Source organism: Suricata suricatta, chromosome 14 (genome assembly GCF_006229205.1).
Source record: "Suricata suricatta isolate VVHF042 chromosome 14, meerkat_22Aug2017_6uvM2_HiC, whole genome shotgun sequence".
Taxonomy (NCBI): Eukaryota; Metazoa; Chordata; class Mammalia; order Carnivora; family Herpestidae; genus Suricata; species Suricata suricatta.
In genome coordinates, this window is record NC_043713.1 from 61,641,017 (window position 1) to 61,658,805 (window position 17,789).

A 17,789-nucleotide genomic window follows, 5' to 3' on the forward strand; every position below is an offset into this window, starting at 1 on the left:
TATTTCCCTGATGATGAGTGACACTTAGCATCGGTTCATGTGCCTGTAGGCCATCTGGATATCCTCTTTGGAGAAGTGTCTGTTCAGGTCTTCTGCCCATTTCTTCACTGGATTATTTGTTTTTTGGGTATGGAGTTTATTGAGTTCCTTATAGATTTTTGGATACTAGCCCTTTATATGATATGCCATTTGCCACTATCTTTCCCCATTCTGTCAGTTGCCTATTAGTTTTTCTGATTGTTTCCTTTGCAGTGCAGTGGCTTATCTTGATGAGGTCCCAATAGTTCATTTTTGTTCTTGATTCCCTTGCCTTTGGGGATGTGTCGAGGAGTAAATTGCTGCGATTGAGATCAAGGAGGCTACTTCCTGCTTTCTCCTTGAGGGTTTTGATGGTTTCCTGTCTCACATTCTGGTCCTTTATCCATTTTGAGTTTATTTTTGTGAATGGTGTCAGAAAGTGGTCTACTTTCATTCTTCTGCATGTTGCTGTCCAGCTCTCCCAACACCACCTGTTGAAGAAGCTGTCTTTTTTCCCATTGGATACTCTTTCCTGTTTTGTTGAAGATTAATTGGCCATACACTTGTGGGTCAAGTTCTGGGCTCTCTACTCTATTCCATTGGTCTATGTGTCTGTTTTTGTGCCAATACCATACTGTCTTGATGATGACAGCTTTGTAGTAGAGGCTAAAGTCTGGGATTGTGATGCCTCTCGTTTTGGTTTTCTTCTTCAATATTACTTTGGCTATTTGGGGTTTTTTGTGGTTCCATATGAATTTTAAGATAATTTGTTCTAGTTTTGAGAAGAATGCTGGTGCAACTTTGATGGGGATTGCATGGAATGTGTAAATTGCTTTGGCTAATAATGACATTTTCACAATGTTTATTCTTCTGATCCATGAGCACAGAATGTTTTTCCATTTATTTGTGTCTTCTTCAATTTCCTTCATAAGTCTTCTATAGTTTTCAGCATACAGGTCTTTTACATCTTTGGTTAGGTTTATTCCTAGGTATTTTATGGCTTTTCGTGCAATTGTGAATGGGATCAGTTTTTTGATTTCTCTTTCTGTTGTTTCATTTTTGGTGTATAAGAATGCAACCGATTTCTGTACATTGACTTTGTACCCTGCAACATTACTGAATTCATTGATCAGTTCTAGAAGGCTTCTGGTGGTGTCGACTGGGTTTTCCATGTAGAGTATCATGTCATCTGCAAAAAGTGAAAGTTTGCCTTCTTCTTTGCCGATTCTGATGCCTTTTATTTCCTTTTGTTGTCTTATTGCTGGTGCTAGGACTTCCAACACTATGTTAAACAACAGTGGTGAGAGTGGACACCCCTGTCATGTTCCTGATTTCAGGGGGAAAGTTCTCAGTTTTTCCCCACTGAGGATAACATTAGCTGTGGGCTTTCCATAAATGGCTTTTATAATGTTTAAGTAAGTTCCTTCTATCCTGACTTTCTCGAGGGTTTTTATTAAGAAGGGATGTTGTATTTTGTCAAATGCTTTTTCTGGAATTTTAATTATAAAATTACATGATGAACTTATAAGCCCTTTCAAAACTCCAACCTAATTTCCAGTTAATTGGCTCTTACTTTGAATTAAAGAATCCAAAGTCCACTTTTGTGTTATTTATTTCAGGAAAGTGTGTGTATTCTTTTAAGAGGGGTTAGAATACATTTCATTATCCCTTCAGTTCTATCACTTTTTCTAAGGGTAACACTTTACCCCAGGAAATAGCAGACTTTACAGTTATTTAGATCTTTTTTTATTTAACATTTTTCCTTAAGTTTAAACATTTTTGTGTTAATCCTTTCTTTAAAAAAAGTTTATTTATTTTGAGAGAGAGAGAAAGGACAAGCAGGGGAGAGGCAGAGACAAAAGGAGAGAGAAAATCCCAAGGAAGCTCTGTGCTGCTCTCACCAACCATGAAATCGTGACCTGAGCTGATATCAAGAGTTAGATGCTTAACTGACTGAGCCACCCAGGCTCCCTGATGTTATTCATACTTTAAAAAATATTTTTTGGGCACCTGGAGGGCTCAGTCAGTTAAGCATCTGACTTTGGCTCAGGTCATGACCTCATGGTTTGTGGGTTCGAGCCCATGTCAGGCTCTGTGCTGACACCTCAGAGACAGAAGACTGCTTTGTATTCTGTGTCTCCCCCTCTCTGTGCCCTTCCCCTGCTCATGCTCTATCGCAAAAATAGACATTAAAAAATTAAAACTATATTTTTGGGATACCTGGGTGGCTCAGTTGGTTAAGTGGCCAACTTTGGTTTAGGTCATGATTTCATGGTTTGTGAATTCGAGCCCCACATTGGGCTCTGCACTGTCAGTGCCTGATTGGGACTCTCTCTATATATCCCTCCCCAACTTGTGCTCTCTCTCTCTCAACATAAATAGACTTAAAGAACGAAATATGGCCATTTGTAGCAAAGTGGATGGACCTCGAGGGTGTCACGCTAAGTGAAATAAGTCAGGCGGAGGAGGACAGACACCATATGTTTGCACTCATAGATCTAACAGGGGAAACCTAACAGAGGACCATAGGGAGGGGAAGGGGAAAAGAGAGTTGAGGAGAGAGAGGGACGCAAAACATGAGAGACTACTGAATACCGAAAATGAACCAAGGGCTGAACGGGGAGGGGGAAGGGAGTAGGGGGTTGTGGTAATGGAGGAGGGTACATGTGTTATATGGAAACCAATCTGACAATAAACTATTAAATATATATGTGTGTGTGTGTGTGTGTGTGTGTGTGTATCTTTAAAAAATGTTTTTCCCATTATGTTATTTGATAATTGTTGACATGTGGAAAAACTATTAATTTCCAACATATCTGTCTTACCTGCCAATTACTCAGGTCAATTTAGTCTCCAGTGATAACAGCTAAAACACTGGCACATAGTCTTGACACTTTCTTCTCTAGGAGAATCATTCTGATGTACACAGCCAGTGTCCATAACTCCCATACCAATGACAGTAATCAAGGACTTAATTCATTGTGTGGCTTGCTTCTCAGTGTGACAGATTTGAGCCACTCTAGGGAGCAATCCCTGAACCTGTGTGCAACAGTTCCTGGTCCCCAGGTTATGACTTACCTGCTGGATGTGGGCATTGTTGGGTCCATTAATACAATCTTCTAGCTCAGACAGACGACCAGTTTTAGCCAGGGCAAAAATAAATTCTGTCTCTATATAGGATTCACAGCCCTTTTTCCTGGCCATCTGTAGGAATTTAACCAGATCCTCCCAATTGTCTAAAGACAGAAAATAATAATAGGTTAATAATAGAAAAATAGGTTAATTCAGAGCTGCTAAATTTAAACAGGAGGCTCAATTCCTCCCATTCTATCCTCAGCTAAGACATTTACATTCCCACTCTGCTTTAGTGAGGGCTTGGGCTCCAGGTAAGGTCTAGAAGGATTTGTTTGCCTGCTAAGTAGAACCCTATCCCAGGTGGGAGAGACAGAAAGGGTAGAACCGCATGGGGGCTGACCCTGAGGATGGAAACCTCCATCTCAGCAAGTAAAGACTTCACCAGAGGACAGGATGTTTATTTCAGCCCCTGGAGAAGTGAGCACCATAGTCAACTGGTAAGGCCAGAAGAAGCTCTGGGTCTAAGCTTCTGACCTTAAATTTGCCACGGAAGTGCTATCCATTGTGCTTAAACTGTCTAGCCAACCAAAGAGCTAGTGTCTAGTTAGTGTCATTAACAGAGTAACAGTTATTTCAGGTTCTTTTGAGAAACTTTCACTCAGCAGTGTCTCCAATATCTCTGGATATATAAAATGTGCAAATTCCTGGGAGGGTGACCTCCTTGTCTTGCCAGGCTTCACCAGTAAGAAGCAGAGCTATGGGAAGAGGTTCACTTACTGCTCCTGCTGGCTGCCTGAACGACTTCCAAGTAAGAGGAAGGGTCGTCAGCTCTGATGTAGGAGTCAATGGCTTCCTTTACCAAGTCTTTCTGAAGCTGGGCGCAGGCCAGCTGACTCCATACAGCAGGTTCATTGCATCTCTCTGCAAACTCGTATGCTCGGTCTAGGTTTCCAATGTGCTCAATCAGGACCTAGGGGTTACAAGAGAGCTCTCATCTCCACAACACACAGTCAGCTCCATGGAGCAGATGGATTTTTGTTCAGTTCTACATTTTGCCTAAAGCTGCAATTCAGTCTAAAGCAACTGGGCATTAATTATTTCTCAGATGATGAATGGAGGGAAAGAACAAGACCTATCATATAGGAGGAAGATGCCATGCAAAGAAGAGACACTCCAACAAAGACGCATAACGAAGTGGAGACAGCCAAGCTAAGCTCTTTGGGTCAGGAGAAGGATATGGAAGTTGCCTCCTGAGCCTGGTCAGGTAGTATAATGGGGCATAGAGAGTGTAAAAACACTCAAAAGAGCTACTGTAGGGAGTGAGAAAGCTTATCAGGCAGAAAACAGGCTTTAAAAATGAACTCTTGGGACCTTATTATAATAAAAAGCTTCTGCACAGCAAAGGAAAGAATTAGCAAAACTAAAAGGCAACTGACCCAATGGGAGAAGATATTTGCAAATGACATATCAGATAAAAGGTTCAGTATCCGAAATCTATAAAGAACTTATCAAACTCAATACCCCCCAAAACAAATAATCCAGTGAAGAAATGGGCAAAAGATATGAATAGACACCTTTCCAATAAAGATACCCAGATCACTAACAGACACATGAAATGATGCTCAATATCACTCATCATCAGGGAAATACAACTCAAAACCACAGTGAGATACCACCTCACACCTGTCAGAATGGCTAAAATTAACAACTCAGGCAACAACAGATGTTGGCAAGGATGCCGAGAAAGAGGTACTCTTTTGTACTGCTGGTGGGAATGCAAACTGGTGCAGCCACTCTGGAGAACGGTATGGAGGCTCCTCAAAAAATTAAAAGTAGAACTACTTTACAACCCAGCAATTGCACTACTAGGTATTTATTCAAAGGATACTGGAGTGCTGATTTGAAAGGGCATATGCACCCCAATGTTTATAGCAGCACTACTGACAACAGCCAAAGTAGGTAAAGACCCCAAATGTCCATTGACTGATGAATGGATAAAGAAGATGTGGTATACATACACAGTGGAATACTACTTGGTGATCAAAAATAATGAAATCTTGCCATTTGCAACAATGTGCATGGAACTAGAGTGTATTATGCTAAGTGAAATAAGTCAGAGAAACAAGTATCATATGATTTTACTCATATGTGGAATTTTAAGATACACAACAAATGAACAAAAGGGGAGGGAAGCAAAAATAATAAAAACAGAGAGGGAGACTAAAGAGATTCTTAAGTACAGAGAACAAACTGAAGGTTGCTGGCAGGGTGTTGGATGGGGGGAAGGGCTAAAGGGGTGAGGGGCATTAAGAAGGACACTTGTTGGGATGAACACTGGTTGATATATGTAGGTGATGAACCACTAAATTCTATTCCTGAAATTATTACTATATGTTAGCTACATAATTTAAATTTTTAAAAAAACAAACAAAAAAGAGAAAACAGGCTTGAAGGACAGGCTGAAGGGCTGGGGTACATCAGTTGCCCTCCCCATACAGTTTTGATGTCAGAACAAGACCACAGACCATGTATGAACCAAAAAGCGGGGCTCCTATACCTGAGATTTCACAGGGAGGTATGGAAAATGGTATGGGAGGAGGCAAGGACATAGAGAATCTTGGTAAGAGAGCAGCTACAGTGATCTGTCCTGTGGTTTACAATCCACCTGGAAATAAAACCAGAAAAGGGCAACAGACTGGGAGGAGAGGAAAAAGGGTTAAGGGAAGGGCTCTTGGTGGGGTTGAAAATGGGCAGGAGGGCTGGTGGGACTGCTCTAGGGAGTTGAGGCAGCAGAGGATGAAGGACTGCAGCAGTCACGTGCAAGGGCCCCTAACAATCAGACATTTCAGTCACCAGGGCTGCCCACACAACCTCACATCAGGTACCCAAGTCTAGGGGAATGACTGGGAAGTGGGGGTAACTGCCAGATAGCACGAGCACTCAACATAGAAGGAGCTAACAGGCTGGGAAGATGGGTTACTGGAGAGTAGCAGAAAAGAGCACAAGAATCTGAGGGACTTACCAGACAATCAGAGGATTTGACACACTTGGTGATGACAAGGACAATGTGGCAGAGGGCAGCAGGGTTTAACATGAAAGCATTCAGCAGCTTACCTGTATTGCTGAGGCATTCACGTCAAACTTGCGAAAGATGGCAAAGGCCTCCTCATACAGTGCGCTACTAACAGCAATATTTGCAACGTCTGGGGCATCATAGTTGTCTAGGCGGCTGATGTATTCCATGACTCGCGTGTGGTCTGCCTTGATGGCAGTCAGGATCAGCAGATTCTGGAGGTTCCTGAGGAGAAGGGATGCACAGGAATGAAAGCTGTACACAACACTCTTTGGTAGGCTGATCAGCCCCCGACCTCCAATTTAAAAATATTTAAATACATACACAGGACTGATGAATAGATACAATAGAATACTTACGAAGTATATATGGTCCAAAATCTTAAGAAAGCACCAGCTGGGAGAAATTGAAGTATCCCAATCACTGGAGGACTGCGGTGGCTTCTCCAGGAGTTGCCACTTCACAGATGTCTATTTTCCTGAACTGTGTCTCTATTAGTTCTTTGTGTTCTTTATAGTTCTACCATATAATTTGTGTATCTAAACAATATAGGTGGTTTTGCATGTTTTTGAACTTTTATTTAATCATACTAGATAGATTCTTATAAAACTTGTTTCCTTTTGCCTTATTAAAAAATATGGGGGAAAATGAATGTAATGTATATTAAGAATCTAAAAAAGAAAAACAACATGGTCATCATTAATTGATTCAGAAAAAGCACCTGACAAAATCCAACACCCAGTAATGATAGACTCTCAGTAAACTAGAAATATAAGGAAACTTCTTCAATCTGGTGAAGGCCATCTACAAGATATCCACAGGTCTCAGCAGTGAGAGACTGAAGGCTTCCCCCCAGGACCAAGAACAAGACAAGGATATCCATTCTCCCCTCTTTTATGCAACATTCTACTGGAGGCTCTAGTCAAGTCAGTTGGGCAAGAAAAATAAATAAAAAACGTCTAGTTTCAAAAGAAAGAAATAAAACTGTCCCTATTTGTAGGCAACATGATTGATAGAAAATTCCAAGGAATCTATAGAAAAAAATCCTAGGACAAGTAAGTAAGCTTAGCAAGGTATCAGGATACAAGGTTAAATCAGTTGGGGTTCTATATACTAGCAATGTACAACTGTAAACAAGAAAACCCTGTACCGATTTATAATAGCTCCCAAAGCATGAAATATTTAGGTATAAATCTAATAAAATATGTACATGATATAGAGACTAAAAAAATATAAAATGCTGATGAGAAAAGTTAAAAATCTGATGGAGAGACATACTATAGTCACATTAAACATAGGGAAAATACCAACTGTTCATCTCCAAACTGGTCTACAGATATCATGAATTCTAATAAAAATTCTGGGAGGTTTCCCTGTCGGTAACAAACAAGGCTGATTCTAAATTTGGAACATGAATAAAGTTGGATCTTTGACAAAGCAGGAAAGAATATCCAGTGGAAAAAAGACTGACTCTTCAACAAATGGTGTTGGGAAAACTGGACAGCAGAAGAATGAAACTGGACCACTTTCTTAAGCTATACACAAAAACAAATTCAAAATGGATGAAAGACCTAAATGTGAGACAGGAAACCATCAAAATCTTAGAGGAGAATACAGGCAGTAGCTTCTTTGACCTTGGCCAGGGCAACTTTTTACTAGATATGTCACTGAAGGCAAGGGAAACAAAAGCAAACATGAACTATTGGGACATTATCGAGTTAAAAAGCTTTTGCACAGTGAAGGAGACAATCAACAAAACTAAAAGGAGGCCTACAGAATGGCAGAAGATATTTGGAAGTGACACATCTGATAAAAGGTTAGTATCCGAAATCTATAAAGAACTTATCAAACTCAACCCCCAAACAACAAGCAACTCAGTTAAAAAATGGCATAAAACATGAATAGACACCTTTCCAAAGAAGACCTCCAGATGGCTAACAGACACATGAAAAGATGCTCAACATCATTCAACATCAGGGAAATACAAATCCAAACTATGACGAGATACCACCTCACACCTGTTATGATGGCTAAAATTAACAACACAAGAAACAGTACGTGTTAGTGAGGATGCAGAAAAAGGGGAACCCTCTTGCACTGTTGGTGGGAATGCAAACACTCTAGAGAACAGTATGGAGGTTCTCAAGAAAATAAAACTAGAACTACCCTATGGTTCAGCAATTTAACTATTCGGCATTTACCCAAAGGATACAAAAATACAAATTCAGAGGAGTACATGCACCCCAATGTTTACAGTGGCATTATCAATAATAGCCAAACTATGGAGAGAGCCCAAATGTCCATTGACTGGTGAATGGATAAAGAAGACGGAGTGCGTGTGTGTGTGTGTGTGTGTGTGTGTGTGTGTGTGTGTGCGCGCGTGCACGTGCATACATGCAAATATGTATTTTTTAATATACACATGCATACACACACACATATACACACACACAATGGAGTATTACTCAGGCATCAAAAGAATGAAATCTTGATATTTGCAATGATGTGGATGGGGCTAGAATGTATTATGCTAAATGAAATAAATAAATCAGAGAAAGACAAATACCATATGCTTTCACTCATATGTGGAATCAAAGAGAAAAAACAGATGAACATATGGGAAGTGGAGGGAAAAGAGAAGAGAGGGAAACAAACCACAAGAGACTCAATGATAAGAGAACTAATTATGGGTTGACAGAGAGAGGTGGGTGAGAGATGGGCTAGATGGGTGACTGTACTAAGGAGGGCACCTGTTGTGAGGAGCACTGGGTTTTATATGGGAGTGATGAATCACTGAATTCTACTCCTGAAACCAATATTGCACTGTGTGCTAACTAAAATTTAAATTAAAAAAAATGAATAAAGTTGGAGTAATCACACTACATGGCCAACTGATTTTTTGCAAAGATGCAAAAAGAATCAAATGCAGAAAGGACCTAACAGATAATGCTAGAATGACTGGATATCCACATGCAAAAAAATAAAATAAATAAAATAAAAAAGAACCTCAAGGTTAAGTTCATACATTGTTGGATGCCAGACCATAGATCTAAGGGTAAAATGTAAAACTATACAACTTTTAGAAGGAATCCAGACAGAATCTTTGGCCTGGGATTACGGACAGAGTTCTAAACACCAAAACACAATTCATAAGAGAAAAGTTTATGGCTTGGACTTGATGAAAAGTTTTGATCTGCAAATGGTGCTATTAGGAGAATAAAAAGAAGCTCCACACTGGGAAAAGATACTTGCAAATCCCATATAAACAAAGGGCTTGAATTCAGACTGTTTAAAGGACTCAAAACTGAATGTTGAAAAACCAAATAACCCAAATAAAAAACAGGCAAAAGATTTACAGAGACTCTTCACCAAAGAGGATATATGGATGGCAAATAAGCACAAGAAAAGTTGTTTAACATCATTACCCATTAGGGAAATGCAAATCAAAACTACAATGACATCCCACTATACACTTATTAGAATGGCTAATATTAAAAATACCAATAATACCAAGTGCTGGTGAAGATGTAGAACAACTGGAATTCTCACACACTGCTGGTGGGAATGCAAAATGGTACAGCCGCTCTGGAAAACAATAGTTTGGCAGCTTCTTAAACAGTTAAACATACGTATACCAAATGGCTCAGCAAATGCTAGGTATGTTCGAACAAAAATCTGGACACAAATATTTATAGCAGCTATATTCATAGGCACCCCAAAGTGAAAGCAATCCAAATGTCATTTGATGTGCAAGCGGATATGCAAACTATTGTACATTCATTGAACAGAACACTATTCAGCAATGAAAGAACAAATTATTGATGCTGGATAAATCTCAAAGGCATTACACTGTGTGAAAGAAGCCAGGTCTCAAAAGATTACACACTATGTGATACCTTTTACATGACATTCTTGAAAAGGCAAACTAGAATGAGTGATAAATGACAGATGGGTGACTGTCAGGGCCACAGGACCTGTTACTGTAAAGGGTAGCTTGCACAAGTCAGTTTCACAGAGTGAGGGATCTGTTCTGTATCCCAACTGTGGTGGTTACTTACATGAATCTAGGTATGTGTAAAATTCATAGTACTGTACATCCCTCACAAAAGGCCAACTTTATTGTACAATAATTAAAAAGGGAGGGGAAAATATCAAAAATTAGGTCCAAGATTCATCCTTGCTATTGGATAAGCATTGATTTCCACTGTGACATGGTACTCCACCACAGCCCTTTTACTGATGGGGGTCTGGATTGCTCTGAGATCTTTGCTACTGGAAACTGTGCTGTTTTGTGCATTCTTACACAAGTCTCCTGATATATGTGAGCCAAATTTCTTCAGGGTTCAGAACCAGAAGTAGAAATACCTTCTAACATATTGCTTTCCAAGGAAAACAAAACATTCCCAACAGGGCATATAAGAGGCCCAGTTGCTCAACATTCTCATCAAGGCTGATTAGGAGAGCTAGATCCCCGCTGCTCTGCAGGAAGAAAGGGACAGTACACAGTGGCCAGACTGTGCGTCCCTGATGGCTGATGAGGGGGCAGTCTTGCCTTAGACTCATGGGGCTGTCTCTCCTCTTGCTGAAGGACCATTCAAGTGCTTTGCTGAGTTTTCTATCAGGTTGTTATCAGGAGTTTTTCTTTTATTATATGTTCTCCACGCTAGTTTTTGTTGCTTCTGTATGTTGCAAATGTCATCTCTGCTTGTAGCTTCCCTTTTTGTCTTCTTATTATGATAAAGTTCTTAAGTTTAACATAGTCCTATTTTGCTAGTTTTTAACAAATGGTTTATGTAATTTTGCAACCGACTTAAGCATTTATTATGCCACAGATATATTCTTCTTTTAAACATAAACTCTAAAAACATTATAGTATTGACTTTTATATTTAATCTTTACATACTATAGGACACGGGCCCAATTTTAACTTTCACCCATATGGATAATCAATTGTCCCAACATTATTTACTGAAAACTCTATTGTTTCCATCTGCATAGCCAAGTATAACAAATAAATGCTTTACATATGTGTGGGCATATTTTAGGGTTCTCTGCTCTACTATTATGGTCTGTTTTTCTATTCCTTGCACAAACCAACACATCTTAATTTAATTTTGTAATTATTCTAAATTAGAGTAAGTACCTTGTCATCCCAAAACCTACTCCCAATGGGGCACCTGGGTGGCTCAGTGGGCTAAGCCAAAACCTACTCCCAAATCTTGGGTGATTTATTATTTTTGTTAGCAGCATCTTCACTCTTATTGGCCTTTTATCTTTTTGATTTAAAATTTATATTTTTTGAAAAATTTTAAATGTTTATTTAATTTTGAGAGGGAGAGCAGGAGAGGGAGAAGGAGATTGAGAATCCCAATCAGGCTCCACACTGCCAGCACAGAGCCTGATGCAGGGCTCAAACTGTGGAACCACGAGATCATGACCCGAGCTGAAACCAAGAGTCGGATGCTTAACCATCTGAGCCACTCAGACACCCCTGATTTAAAATTTAAAATCTTCCTGTCAAGTTTCATAAGTAAACAAATATAGGATTTTAGGGTAACAATGAATTTGAGTAATGTGGGTAAAACTAATGTCTTTCAAGATGATGTGGCCATTCATGAATTTACATTAAGCTGTTTATCATAGTTGAGTGGATAGACTGTAGAAGTTTGCACTTTCATTTGTCTTCTGATATTTTTCTTTAATAATCATGTCTACTTGATGAATATATGTAAATTATTTCCAGTAAGCTTATAATTCACATTTTTAATGTTTATTTTTGTGAGAGAGAGCGAGCGAGCTAGCATGAGCAGGGGAGGAGCACAGAGAGAGGGAGACAGAGAATCTGAAGTAGGCTCCAGGCTCTGAGCTGTCAACACAGAGCCTGATGCAGGGCTCAAATTAACGAACCACGAGATCATGACCTGAGCCACAGTTGGACACTTAATCTACTGAGCCACCCAGGTACCCCATAATTCACATTTTTTAAAAAAAGTTTATTTTGCGAGAAAAAGAGAATGAGCAGGGGAGGGGTAGAGAGAGAGGGGGACAGAGGATACAAAGCAGATTCTGTGCTGACAGCAGAGAGCCTGATGCATGGTTTGAACTCATGAACTGTGAGAACATGACCTGAGTCAGACACTTTAACGGACTGAGCCACCCAGGTGCGTGCCTCAAGCTTATAACTCACATTGTCACTACTTATACTGTTTTTATTTACTTTAAGAAATATACTTAGTATTGTCTTTATATATATATATATTTTTAATGTTTTATTTTATTTTATTTTTTTGAATATAATACAATTTATTTTTTTAACATATGCAATTATGTTCCATCATTTACAATACAGTAGTTACAATTACACTCCAAACAGAAAAGCAAAGTAAAAAATCAAAACCCCAACTTCTATTTCATGTAATTAGACTTATACAGAAATTAGAAGGTTATGTAACAACTAATCACCTAATTTCACAGCTATCTGAAGTGGTGATAGTTATATAGCAGCTTATCTATGAATATACTCATTTTTTATGTATTCTTAAAATTTTTTTCCAAGTTAATTTATTTTGAAAGAGACAGCAAGTAGGGCAAAGACATATGGGAGAGAGAAAATCCCAAGCAGGCTCCACACCACCAGCACAGAGCCTGATGTAGAGTTCAAACTCATGAACCATGAGATCATGACCTAAGCTGAAATCAAGAGACAGATGCTTAACCAACTGAGCCATCCAGGCACCCCTTATGTACTTTTTAATATATTCATTTAAAAAAAAGTTTGGGCCCTCAACACAGGGCCCAAACTCATGACCTGAGCTGAGATCAAAAGTCAGATGCTTAATGGCTGAGCTGCCCAGGCACCCCTAGTATACTCATTTTTTAAGCTAACTGTTCTATTAATTACCTGGAGAGGTATGTTAAGATCTCCCCATATGGTGAATTTCCTGTGTCGTTTTGCAGTTTTGTCACTTTTTGCCTTACGTATTTTGAAGCTCTGTTTTAGGTATACACAAGTTCAGAATTATCTTTCTAGTGAACTGAACATTTCATCATTATATACAGTGGTCCCCCATGCGGGTAATACATTCCAAGATCCCCTAGTAGAGGTCTGAAACCACAGACAGTCCCAAATAATATTTTTTTATATTTTTCCTGTACATACATACCTTTGATAATCCTTATTTTATAAACTCCAGGGACACTAAGAGATTAACAATAACTAATAATAACAGAACAATTATAACAACATTAATTCATAAATGAACAGTTTCATAAATGTTTCATAAACTTTCATAAATGAAATATAGTTTCATAAACTTTCATAAATGAAAGTTATGTGAATGTGGTTTCTCCCTCTCAAAATATCTTATTGTATCTCACCCTTCTTCTTGTGATGATAAAATGCCTATGTGACGAGATGAAGTGAGATGAATGCTGTGGGCACTGTAACATAGTGTCAGGACACGACTCTACTGACCTTCTGACACACTGTCTGCTTTCAGACAGACCACGGTTAACCATGATAACTGAAGCCATGGGACAGGACACCATGGATAAGTGGGGGACTACTATACTGGCTCTGGTTTTTACTTGGAAGTCTATTTTATATGATACAAATATAGACCATATAATATATACAAAAACATAAAATGTCGTATCATATTAACATACAGTGTCAATATAATACCACCATTTTTAGGTTTGCATTTGCCTACTTTTAAATTTTTTTTATTTCTAACCTCTCATTAACCTTCTGTCATTATATCATCCCATATCCCTTAGCTTCCACTGAAGCGGGAAGTCTGCTGTCAGTCTAAATCATATTTCCTTATAGGTAATCTATCTTCTCTCTGGGTGCTTAAAAAAGTTTTTTGAATGTCCCACAGTTTTGCTATAATGTGTGTAAGGGTGGTTTTAAAAAATTAATCCTCCTAGGGCACCTGGGTGGCTCAGCTGGTTGAGCATCCGACTCTTGGTTTCGGCTCAGGTCATGATCTTGCAGTTCGTGGGTTTAAGCCACACACTAGGCTCTGTGCTGACAGCACGGAGCCTGCTTGGGATTCTCTCTCTCCTCCCTCTTTGCCCCTACCCTGTTCATGTATTCTCCCTCAAAACAAATAAACTTAAAACAATTAATCCTCCTTGGGGTTTGCTGAATTTGAGAACTAAAATATCAGCTCTATTAAAATCTCCATCATTTCCCCTTCAAATAGTGTCTCATTCCTTGCTCTCTGAGGCTCTAAGTAGGTCTCCCTTGAACCTGTGTATCTCTTAAACTCTTTCACATTTTCCATCTGTCTGTCTTGGCTATATTCTTGCAATTTCTTCACATCTATCTTTCCATTCATTTATTCTCTAATGCTGCTAAACCCATTTAGAGTTTACTTCAAATCCAATTATGTAAATGTATTTTTACTTATCAGTTATTCGATATTTTAAAAAATCTTCTTGAAATTGTTTTCAGGTACTTAAACGCATTACATATAATTTTATATTCTGTTCCTGATAATTCCAATACCCAGTCCTGTAGGCAAATCTGAGTCTACTGTTTTATTGCTAATTCTTACTAATAGAGCCTTATTTCCTTATGCATTTTGTCAATATTTTTACTATTAGCTCATTATTTCTTGGAATGTTATGTGAGAATTCTCTGAAGCCTTAGAAGGCAGGATCTTCTTAAGACAACTTTGTTTCTGGAGAGATCTGAAGGCACTACCTGATGGCAATCACTTTAAATTAAATTTCTTACCTGAGGATTTTTTTTTTAAGGCAATCTTTTTTGTAAAATTTTTTGGTCTTATTTTATTTTGAGAGACTGAGACAGAGAATGAGCAGGGAAGGGGCAGAGAGAGGGAGACACAGAATCTGAAGCAGGTTCCAGGGTCTGAGCTGTCAACACAGAGCCTGACGTGGGGCTCGAATGCACGTACTGTGAGATCATGACCTGAGCCAAAGTCGGACACTTAACCCACTGAGTCACCCAGGCGCCCCTCACTAGAGGATTTTTAATCCCATGCCAATTCTCTTGAATTTTGCTAAAACCACTTAGAGGGCCAGCCTATCAGGGCCAGTTTGTCCTTATAATCTAACACCATGGTTCCAAAGAGCTCTTTTTTGTTTTGTTTTGGTTAATCTCTCAGCAGAGGGCTAGGCAATACTGATACAGTTTATCCTTGCACCAAAAAGGGACATTTTTGCAGAATTCACACCTTTCATAGGCCCTTGGGTCTTGTCTCCTATCCTCTGTGTCCTGTAGGGATACATAGCCCAGGTTCAGCAAAGTTTGGCCAAGTCACTAGTTCACTGATTCATTTTAAAGGATCATCTGTATATTTTATCCTACATTTAAAATTTTCCCAGTGATAGGATCTGTGTAAGTATGTAGGCAGTCTGCCACACTGCACATATAACCATATAACATATAACTATGTCTGGTGAAGCAGTCAGTCACAGAAAGAAGAGCAAGAACTTGAAGGTCCTCCTGCATGTGTGAGAAACAAGTGTCCAGAGAGGCAGCACACAGAGTCAAGCCACCTTTAAGTGTTTGACTGTGGGAAGTACTAACGAGTTAATATCTATCAAAGATTGGACAGACAACAAGATAGAATAACCTAGCCACCTCAAGTACCCTAGCACCATATAATCAACAAGGGCTTAGGATTCCATTAAACTATAATTTCACATTCTGTAATTTACCATTTAACGTTTCCAAGTTTAAAAACAAACACATCCACACAAGCACTCTAACACAAGGTCACAGATCTCAAAAGCCCTTCTGGCCTACAAAATAAGCCTTGCAATTAAATTTTTATAGCACAATTTATGATGTGAATATACTAGTCTGACATAGAATCTCTGATAATATTTTAAAAATTTTTAATAGTTTATTGTCATATTGGTTTCCACAAAACACCCAGTGCTCATCCCCACAATTGCACTCCTCCATGCCAATCACCTTCCCTTCCCTTTCTCCTTCCTCCTTCAGCCCTCAGTTTGTTTTCAGTTGAATTTTATTTTTTAATGCTTATTTATTTTTGAGACAGAGAGAGAGAGAGAGAGAGAGAGAGAGAGAGAGAGAGAGAGAGAAAGGGGGGGAGGGGTAGAGAGCAAGGGAGACACAGAATCTGAAGCAGGCTCCAGGCTGAGCCATCAGCACAGAGTCTGATGTGGGGCTCAAATTCATGAACCATGAGATCATGACCTGAGCTGAAGTCCAAAGCCTGACTGACTGAGCCATCCAGATACCTACCTGATAATGAAAAAGAAGTTTTTTTAATGTTTTATTTATTTTTGAAAGCAAGAGAGAGACCAGAAGTGAGGGAGGGGCAGAGACAGGTAGACAGAGAATCCCAAACAGGCTCCAGGGTCCGAGCTGTCAGCACATAGCCCAACACGGGGCTTGAACTCACAAACCATGAGATTGTGACCTGAGCCGAAGTTGGATGCTCAACTGTCTGAGCCACCCAGACACCCCTGATAATGAATTTTAAAGTGGAGATAAATGCTGGATGTGACCATGTGAAACATGCTTTATTACTTCCAAGGTGTCTGCCCATGCTATTGTTTCTGCCTAGAATGTTCTTCCACCCGAGCTCTTACTGATCATGCTTCTATATTACATATCCAGCAAGTCTTCCCTGATACATGCCCAGATTTAACTTTCTTGACATTTGCTTCCAAGCTTTGGTTCACCATGATTTCAAGAGTTTAACATACTTGGGACATCGTACGCCTTAATGAATATTAACTCCCTTTCTGAGCAGTGCGGTTAAAGAAGAACAGTCCAGGCCAGAGCAGCAAGAGGAAGGACAGCATCTTGGAAAAAGAAGGATTTACGTTGGGTTAGAAGATACAGGTAGGACTGAAGATACAGGACACAATGAGAAGACTGGCCACACACCTTGGGAGAGACCAATGAGGCTGAGCAGATAAGGTGAGACAAAACCCTAATGAAAAGTAAACATCAGGCAGATGCTCGAATCTGACTGAGTTAGCAGCTACCCTCTGCATACCCTTACCTGTGCTCACTAAAGACTGAGTTATCCAGAACAATCTTCTCCAGCAGCTCAATTAGTTCATTAGGCAGATCAGCTGTCATGAAGGCCTTGACAGTGACTGAGACCTCTTCAGGATCCTGTGTTTCTGACAATGCTGTCTGTACCACCTGGTTTTAAAAATCATTTGAAAGAACTTGGTTAAGTCAATTCAAGACTATCCTTGAAGCTAAACAAAAGGGAAGGATTCCTCCATGGCAGTCTGAAACACACAGGAGAAAATAGGAGACTTCTCAAGGCAAAAAGGGAAGGTTGTCTAAAGGCATTAGTTTCAGGGATTTGTTTGCTCTATTTTGACAATTAGTTTTTCTCTAATTGGGGTTAGACTCATCTCTGCCCCAATGACCATACTTTAAATTTATTCTGAAGCCAATTACAGTGCACTGAGTAGGTAGCTGAAATGTATGTTTGCTCTCATCTTTGTTCATAGCAAAATGGCTTCCATTTCTCTAATGAAGGCACCACTTTTTTTTTAAGGTGATTTTTTTCTTTTTAAATATTTATTTATTTCTGAGAGAGATAGAGTACAAGTGAGGGAGGGGCACATAGAGGGGGACAGAGAGCCAGAAGTA

At 39.3% G+C, this 17,789-nt stretch overlaps 1 protein-coding gene across 3 annotated transcripts in view; it reads right to left on the reverse strand.

The window, feature by feature from the left end:
• CLTCL1 (clathrin heavy chain like 1) overlaps positions 1-17,789 on the reverse strand; it is a 106,785-nt gene that overhangs the window by 21,278 nt on the left and 67,718 nt on the right. For all 3 annotated transcript variants that reach the window (XM_029922013.1, XM_029922012.1, XM_029922014.1), the window contains exons 19-22: positions 17,182-17,327; positions 6,208-6,391; positions 3,871-4,063; positions 3,097-3,254 (exon numbers count right to left, since the gene is read on the reverse strand). In XM_029922013.1, coding sequence (XP_029777873.1) covers positions 3,097-3,254; positions 3,871-4,063; positions 6,208-6,391; positions 17,182-17,327 — 681 coding nt within the window. The remainder of the gene's footprint in view (positions 1-3,096; positions 3,255-3,870; positions 4,064-6,207; positions 6,392-17,181; positions 17,328-17,789) is intronic.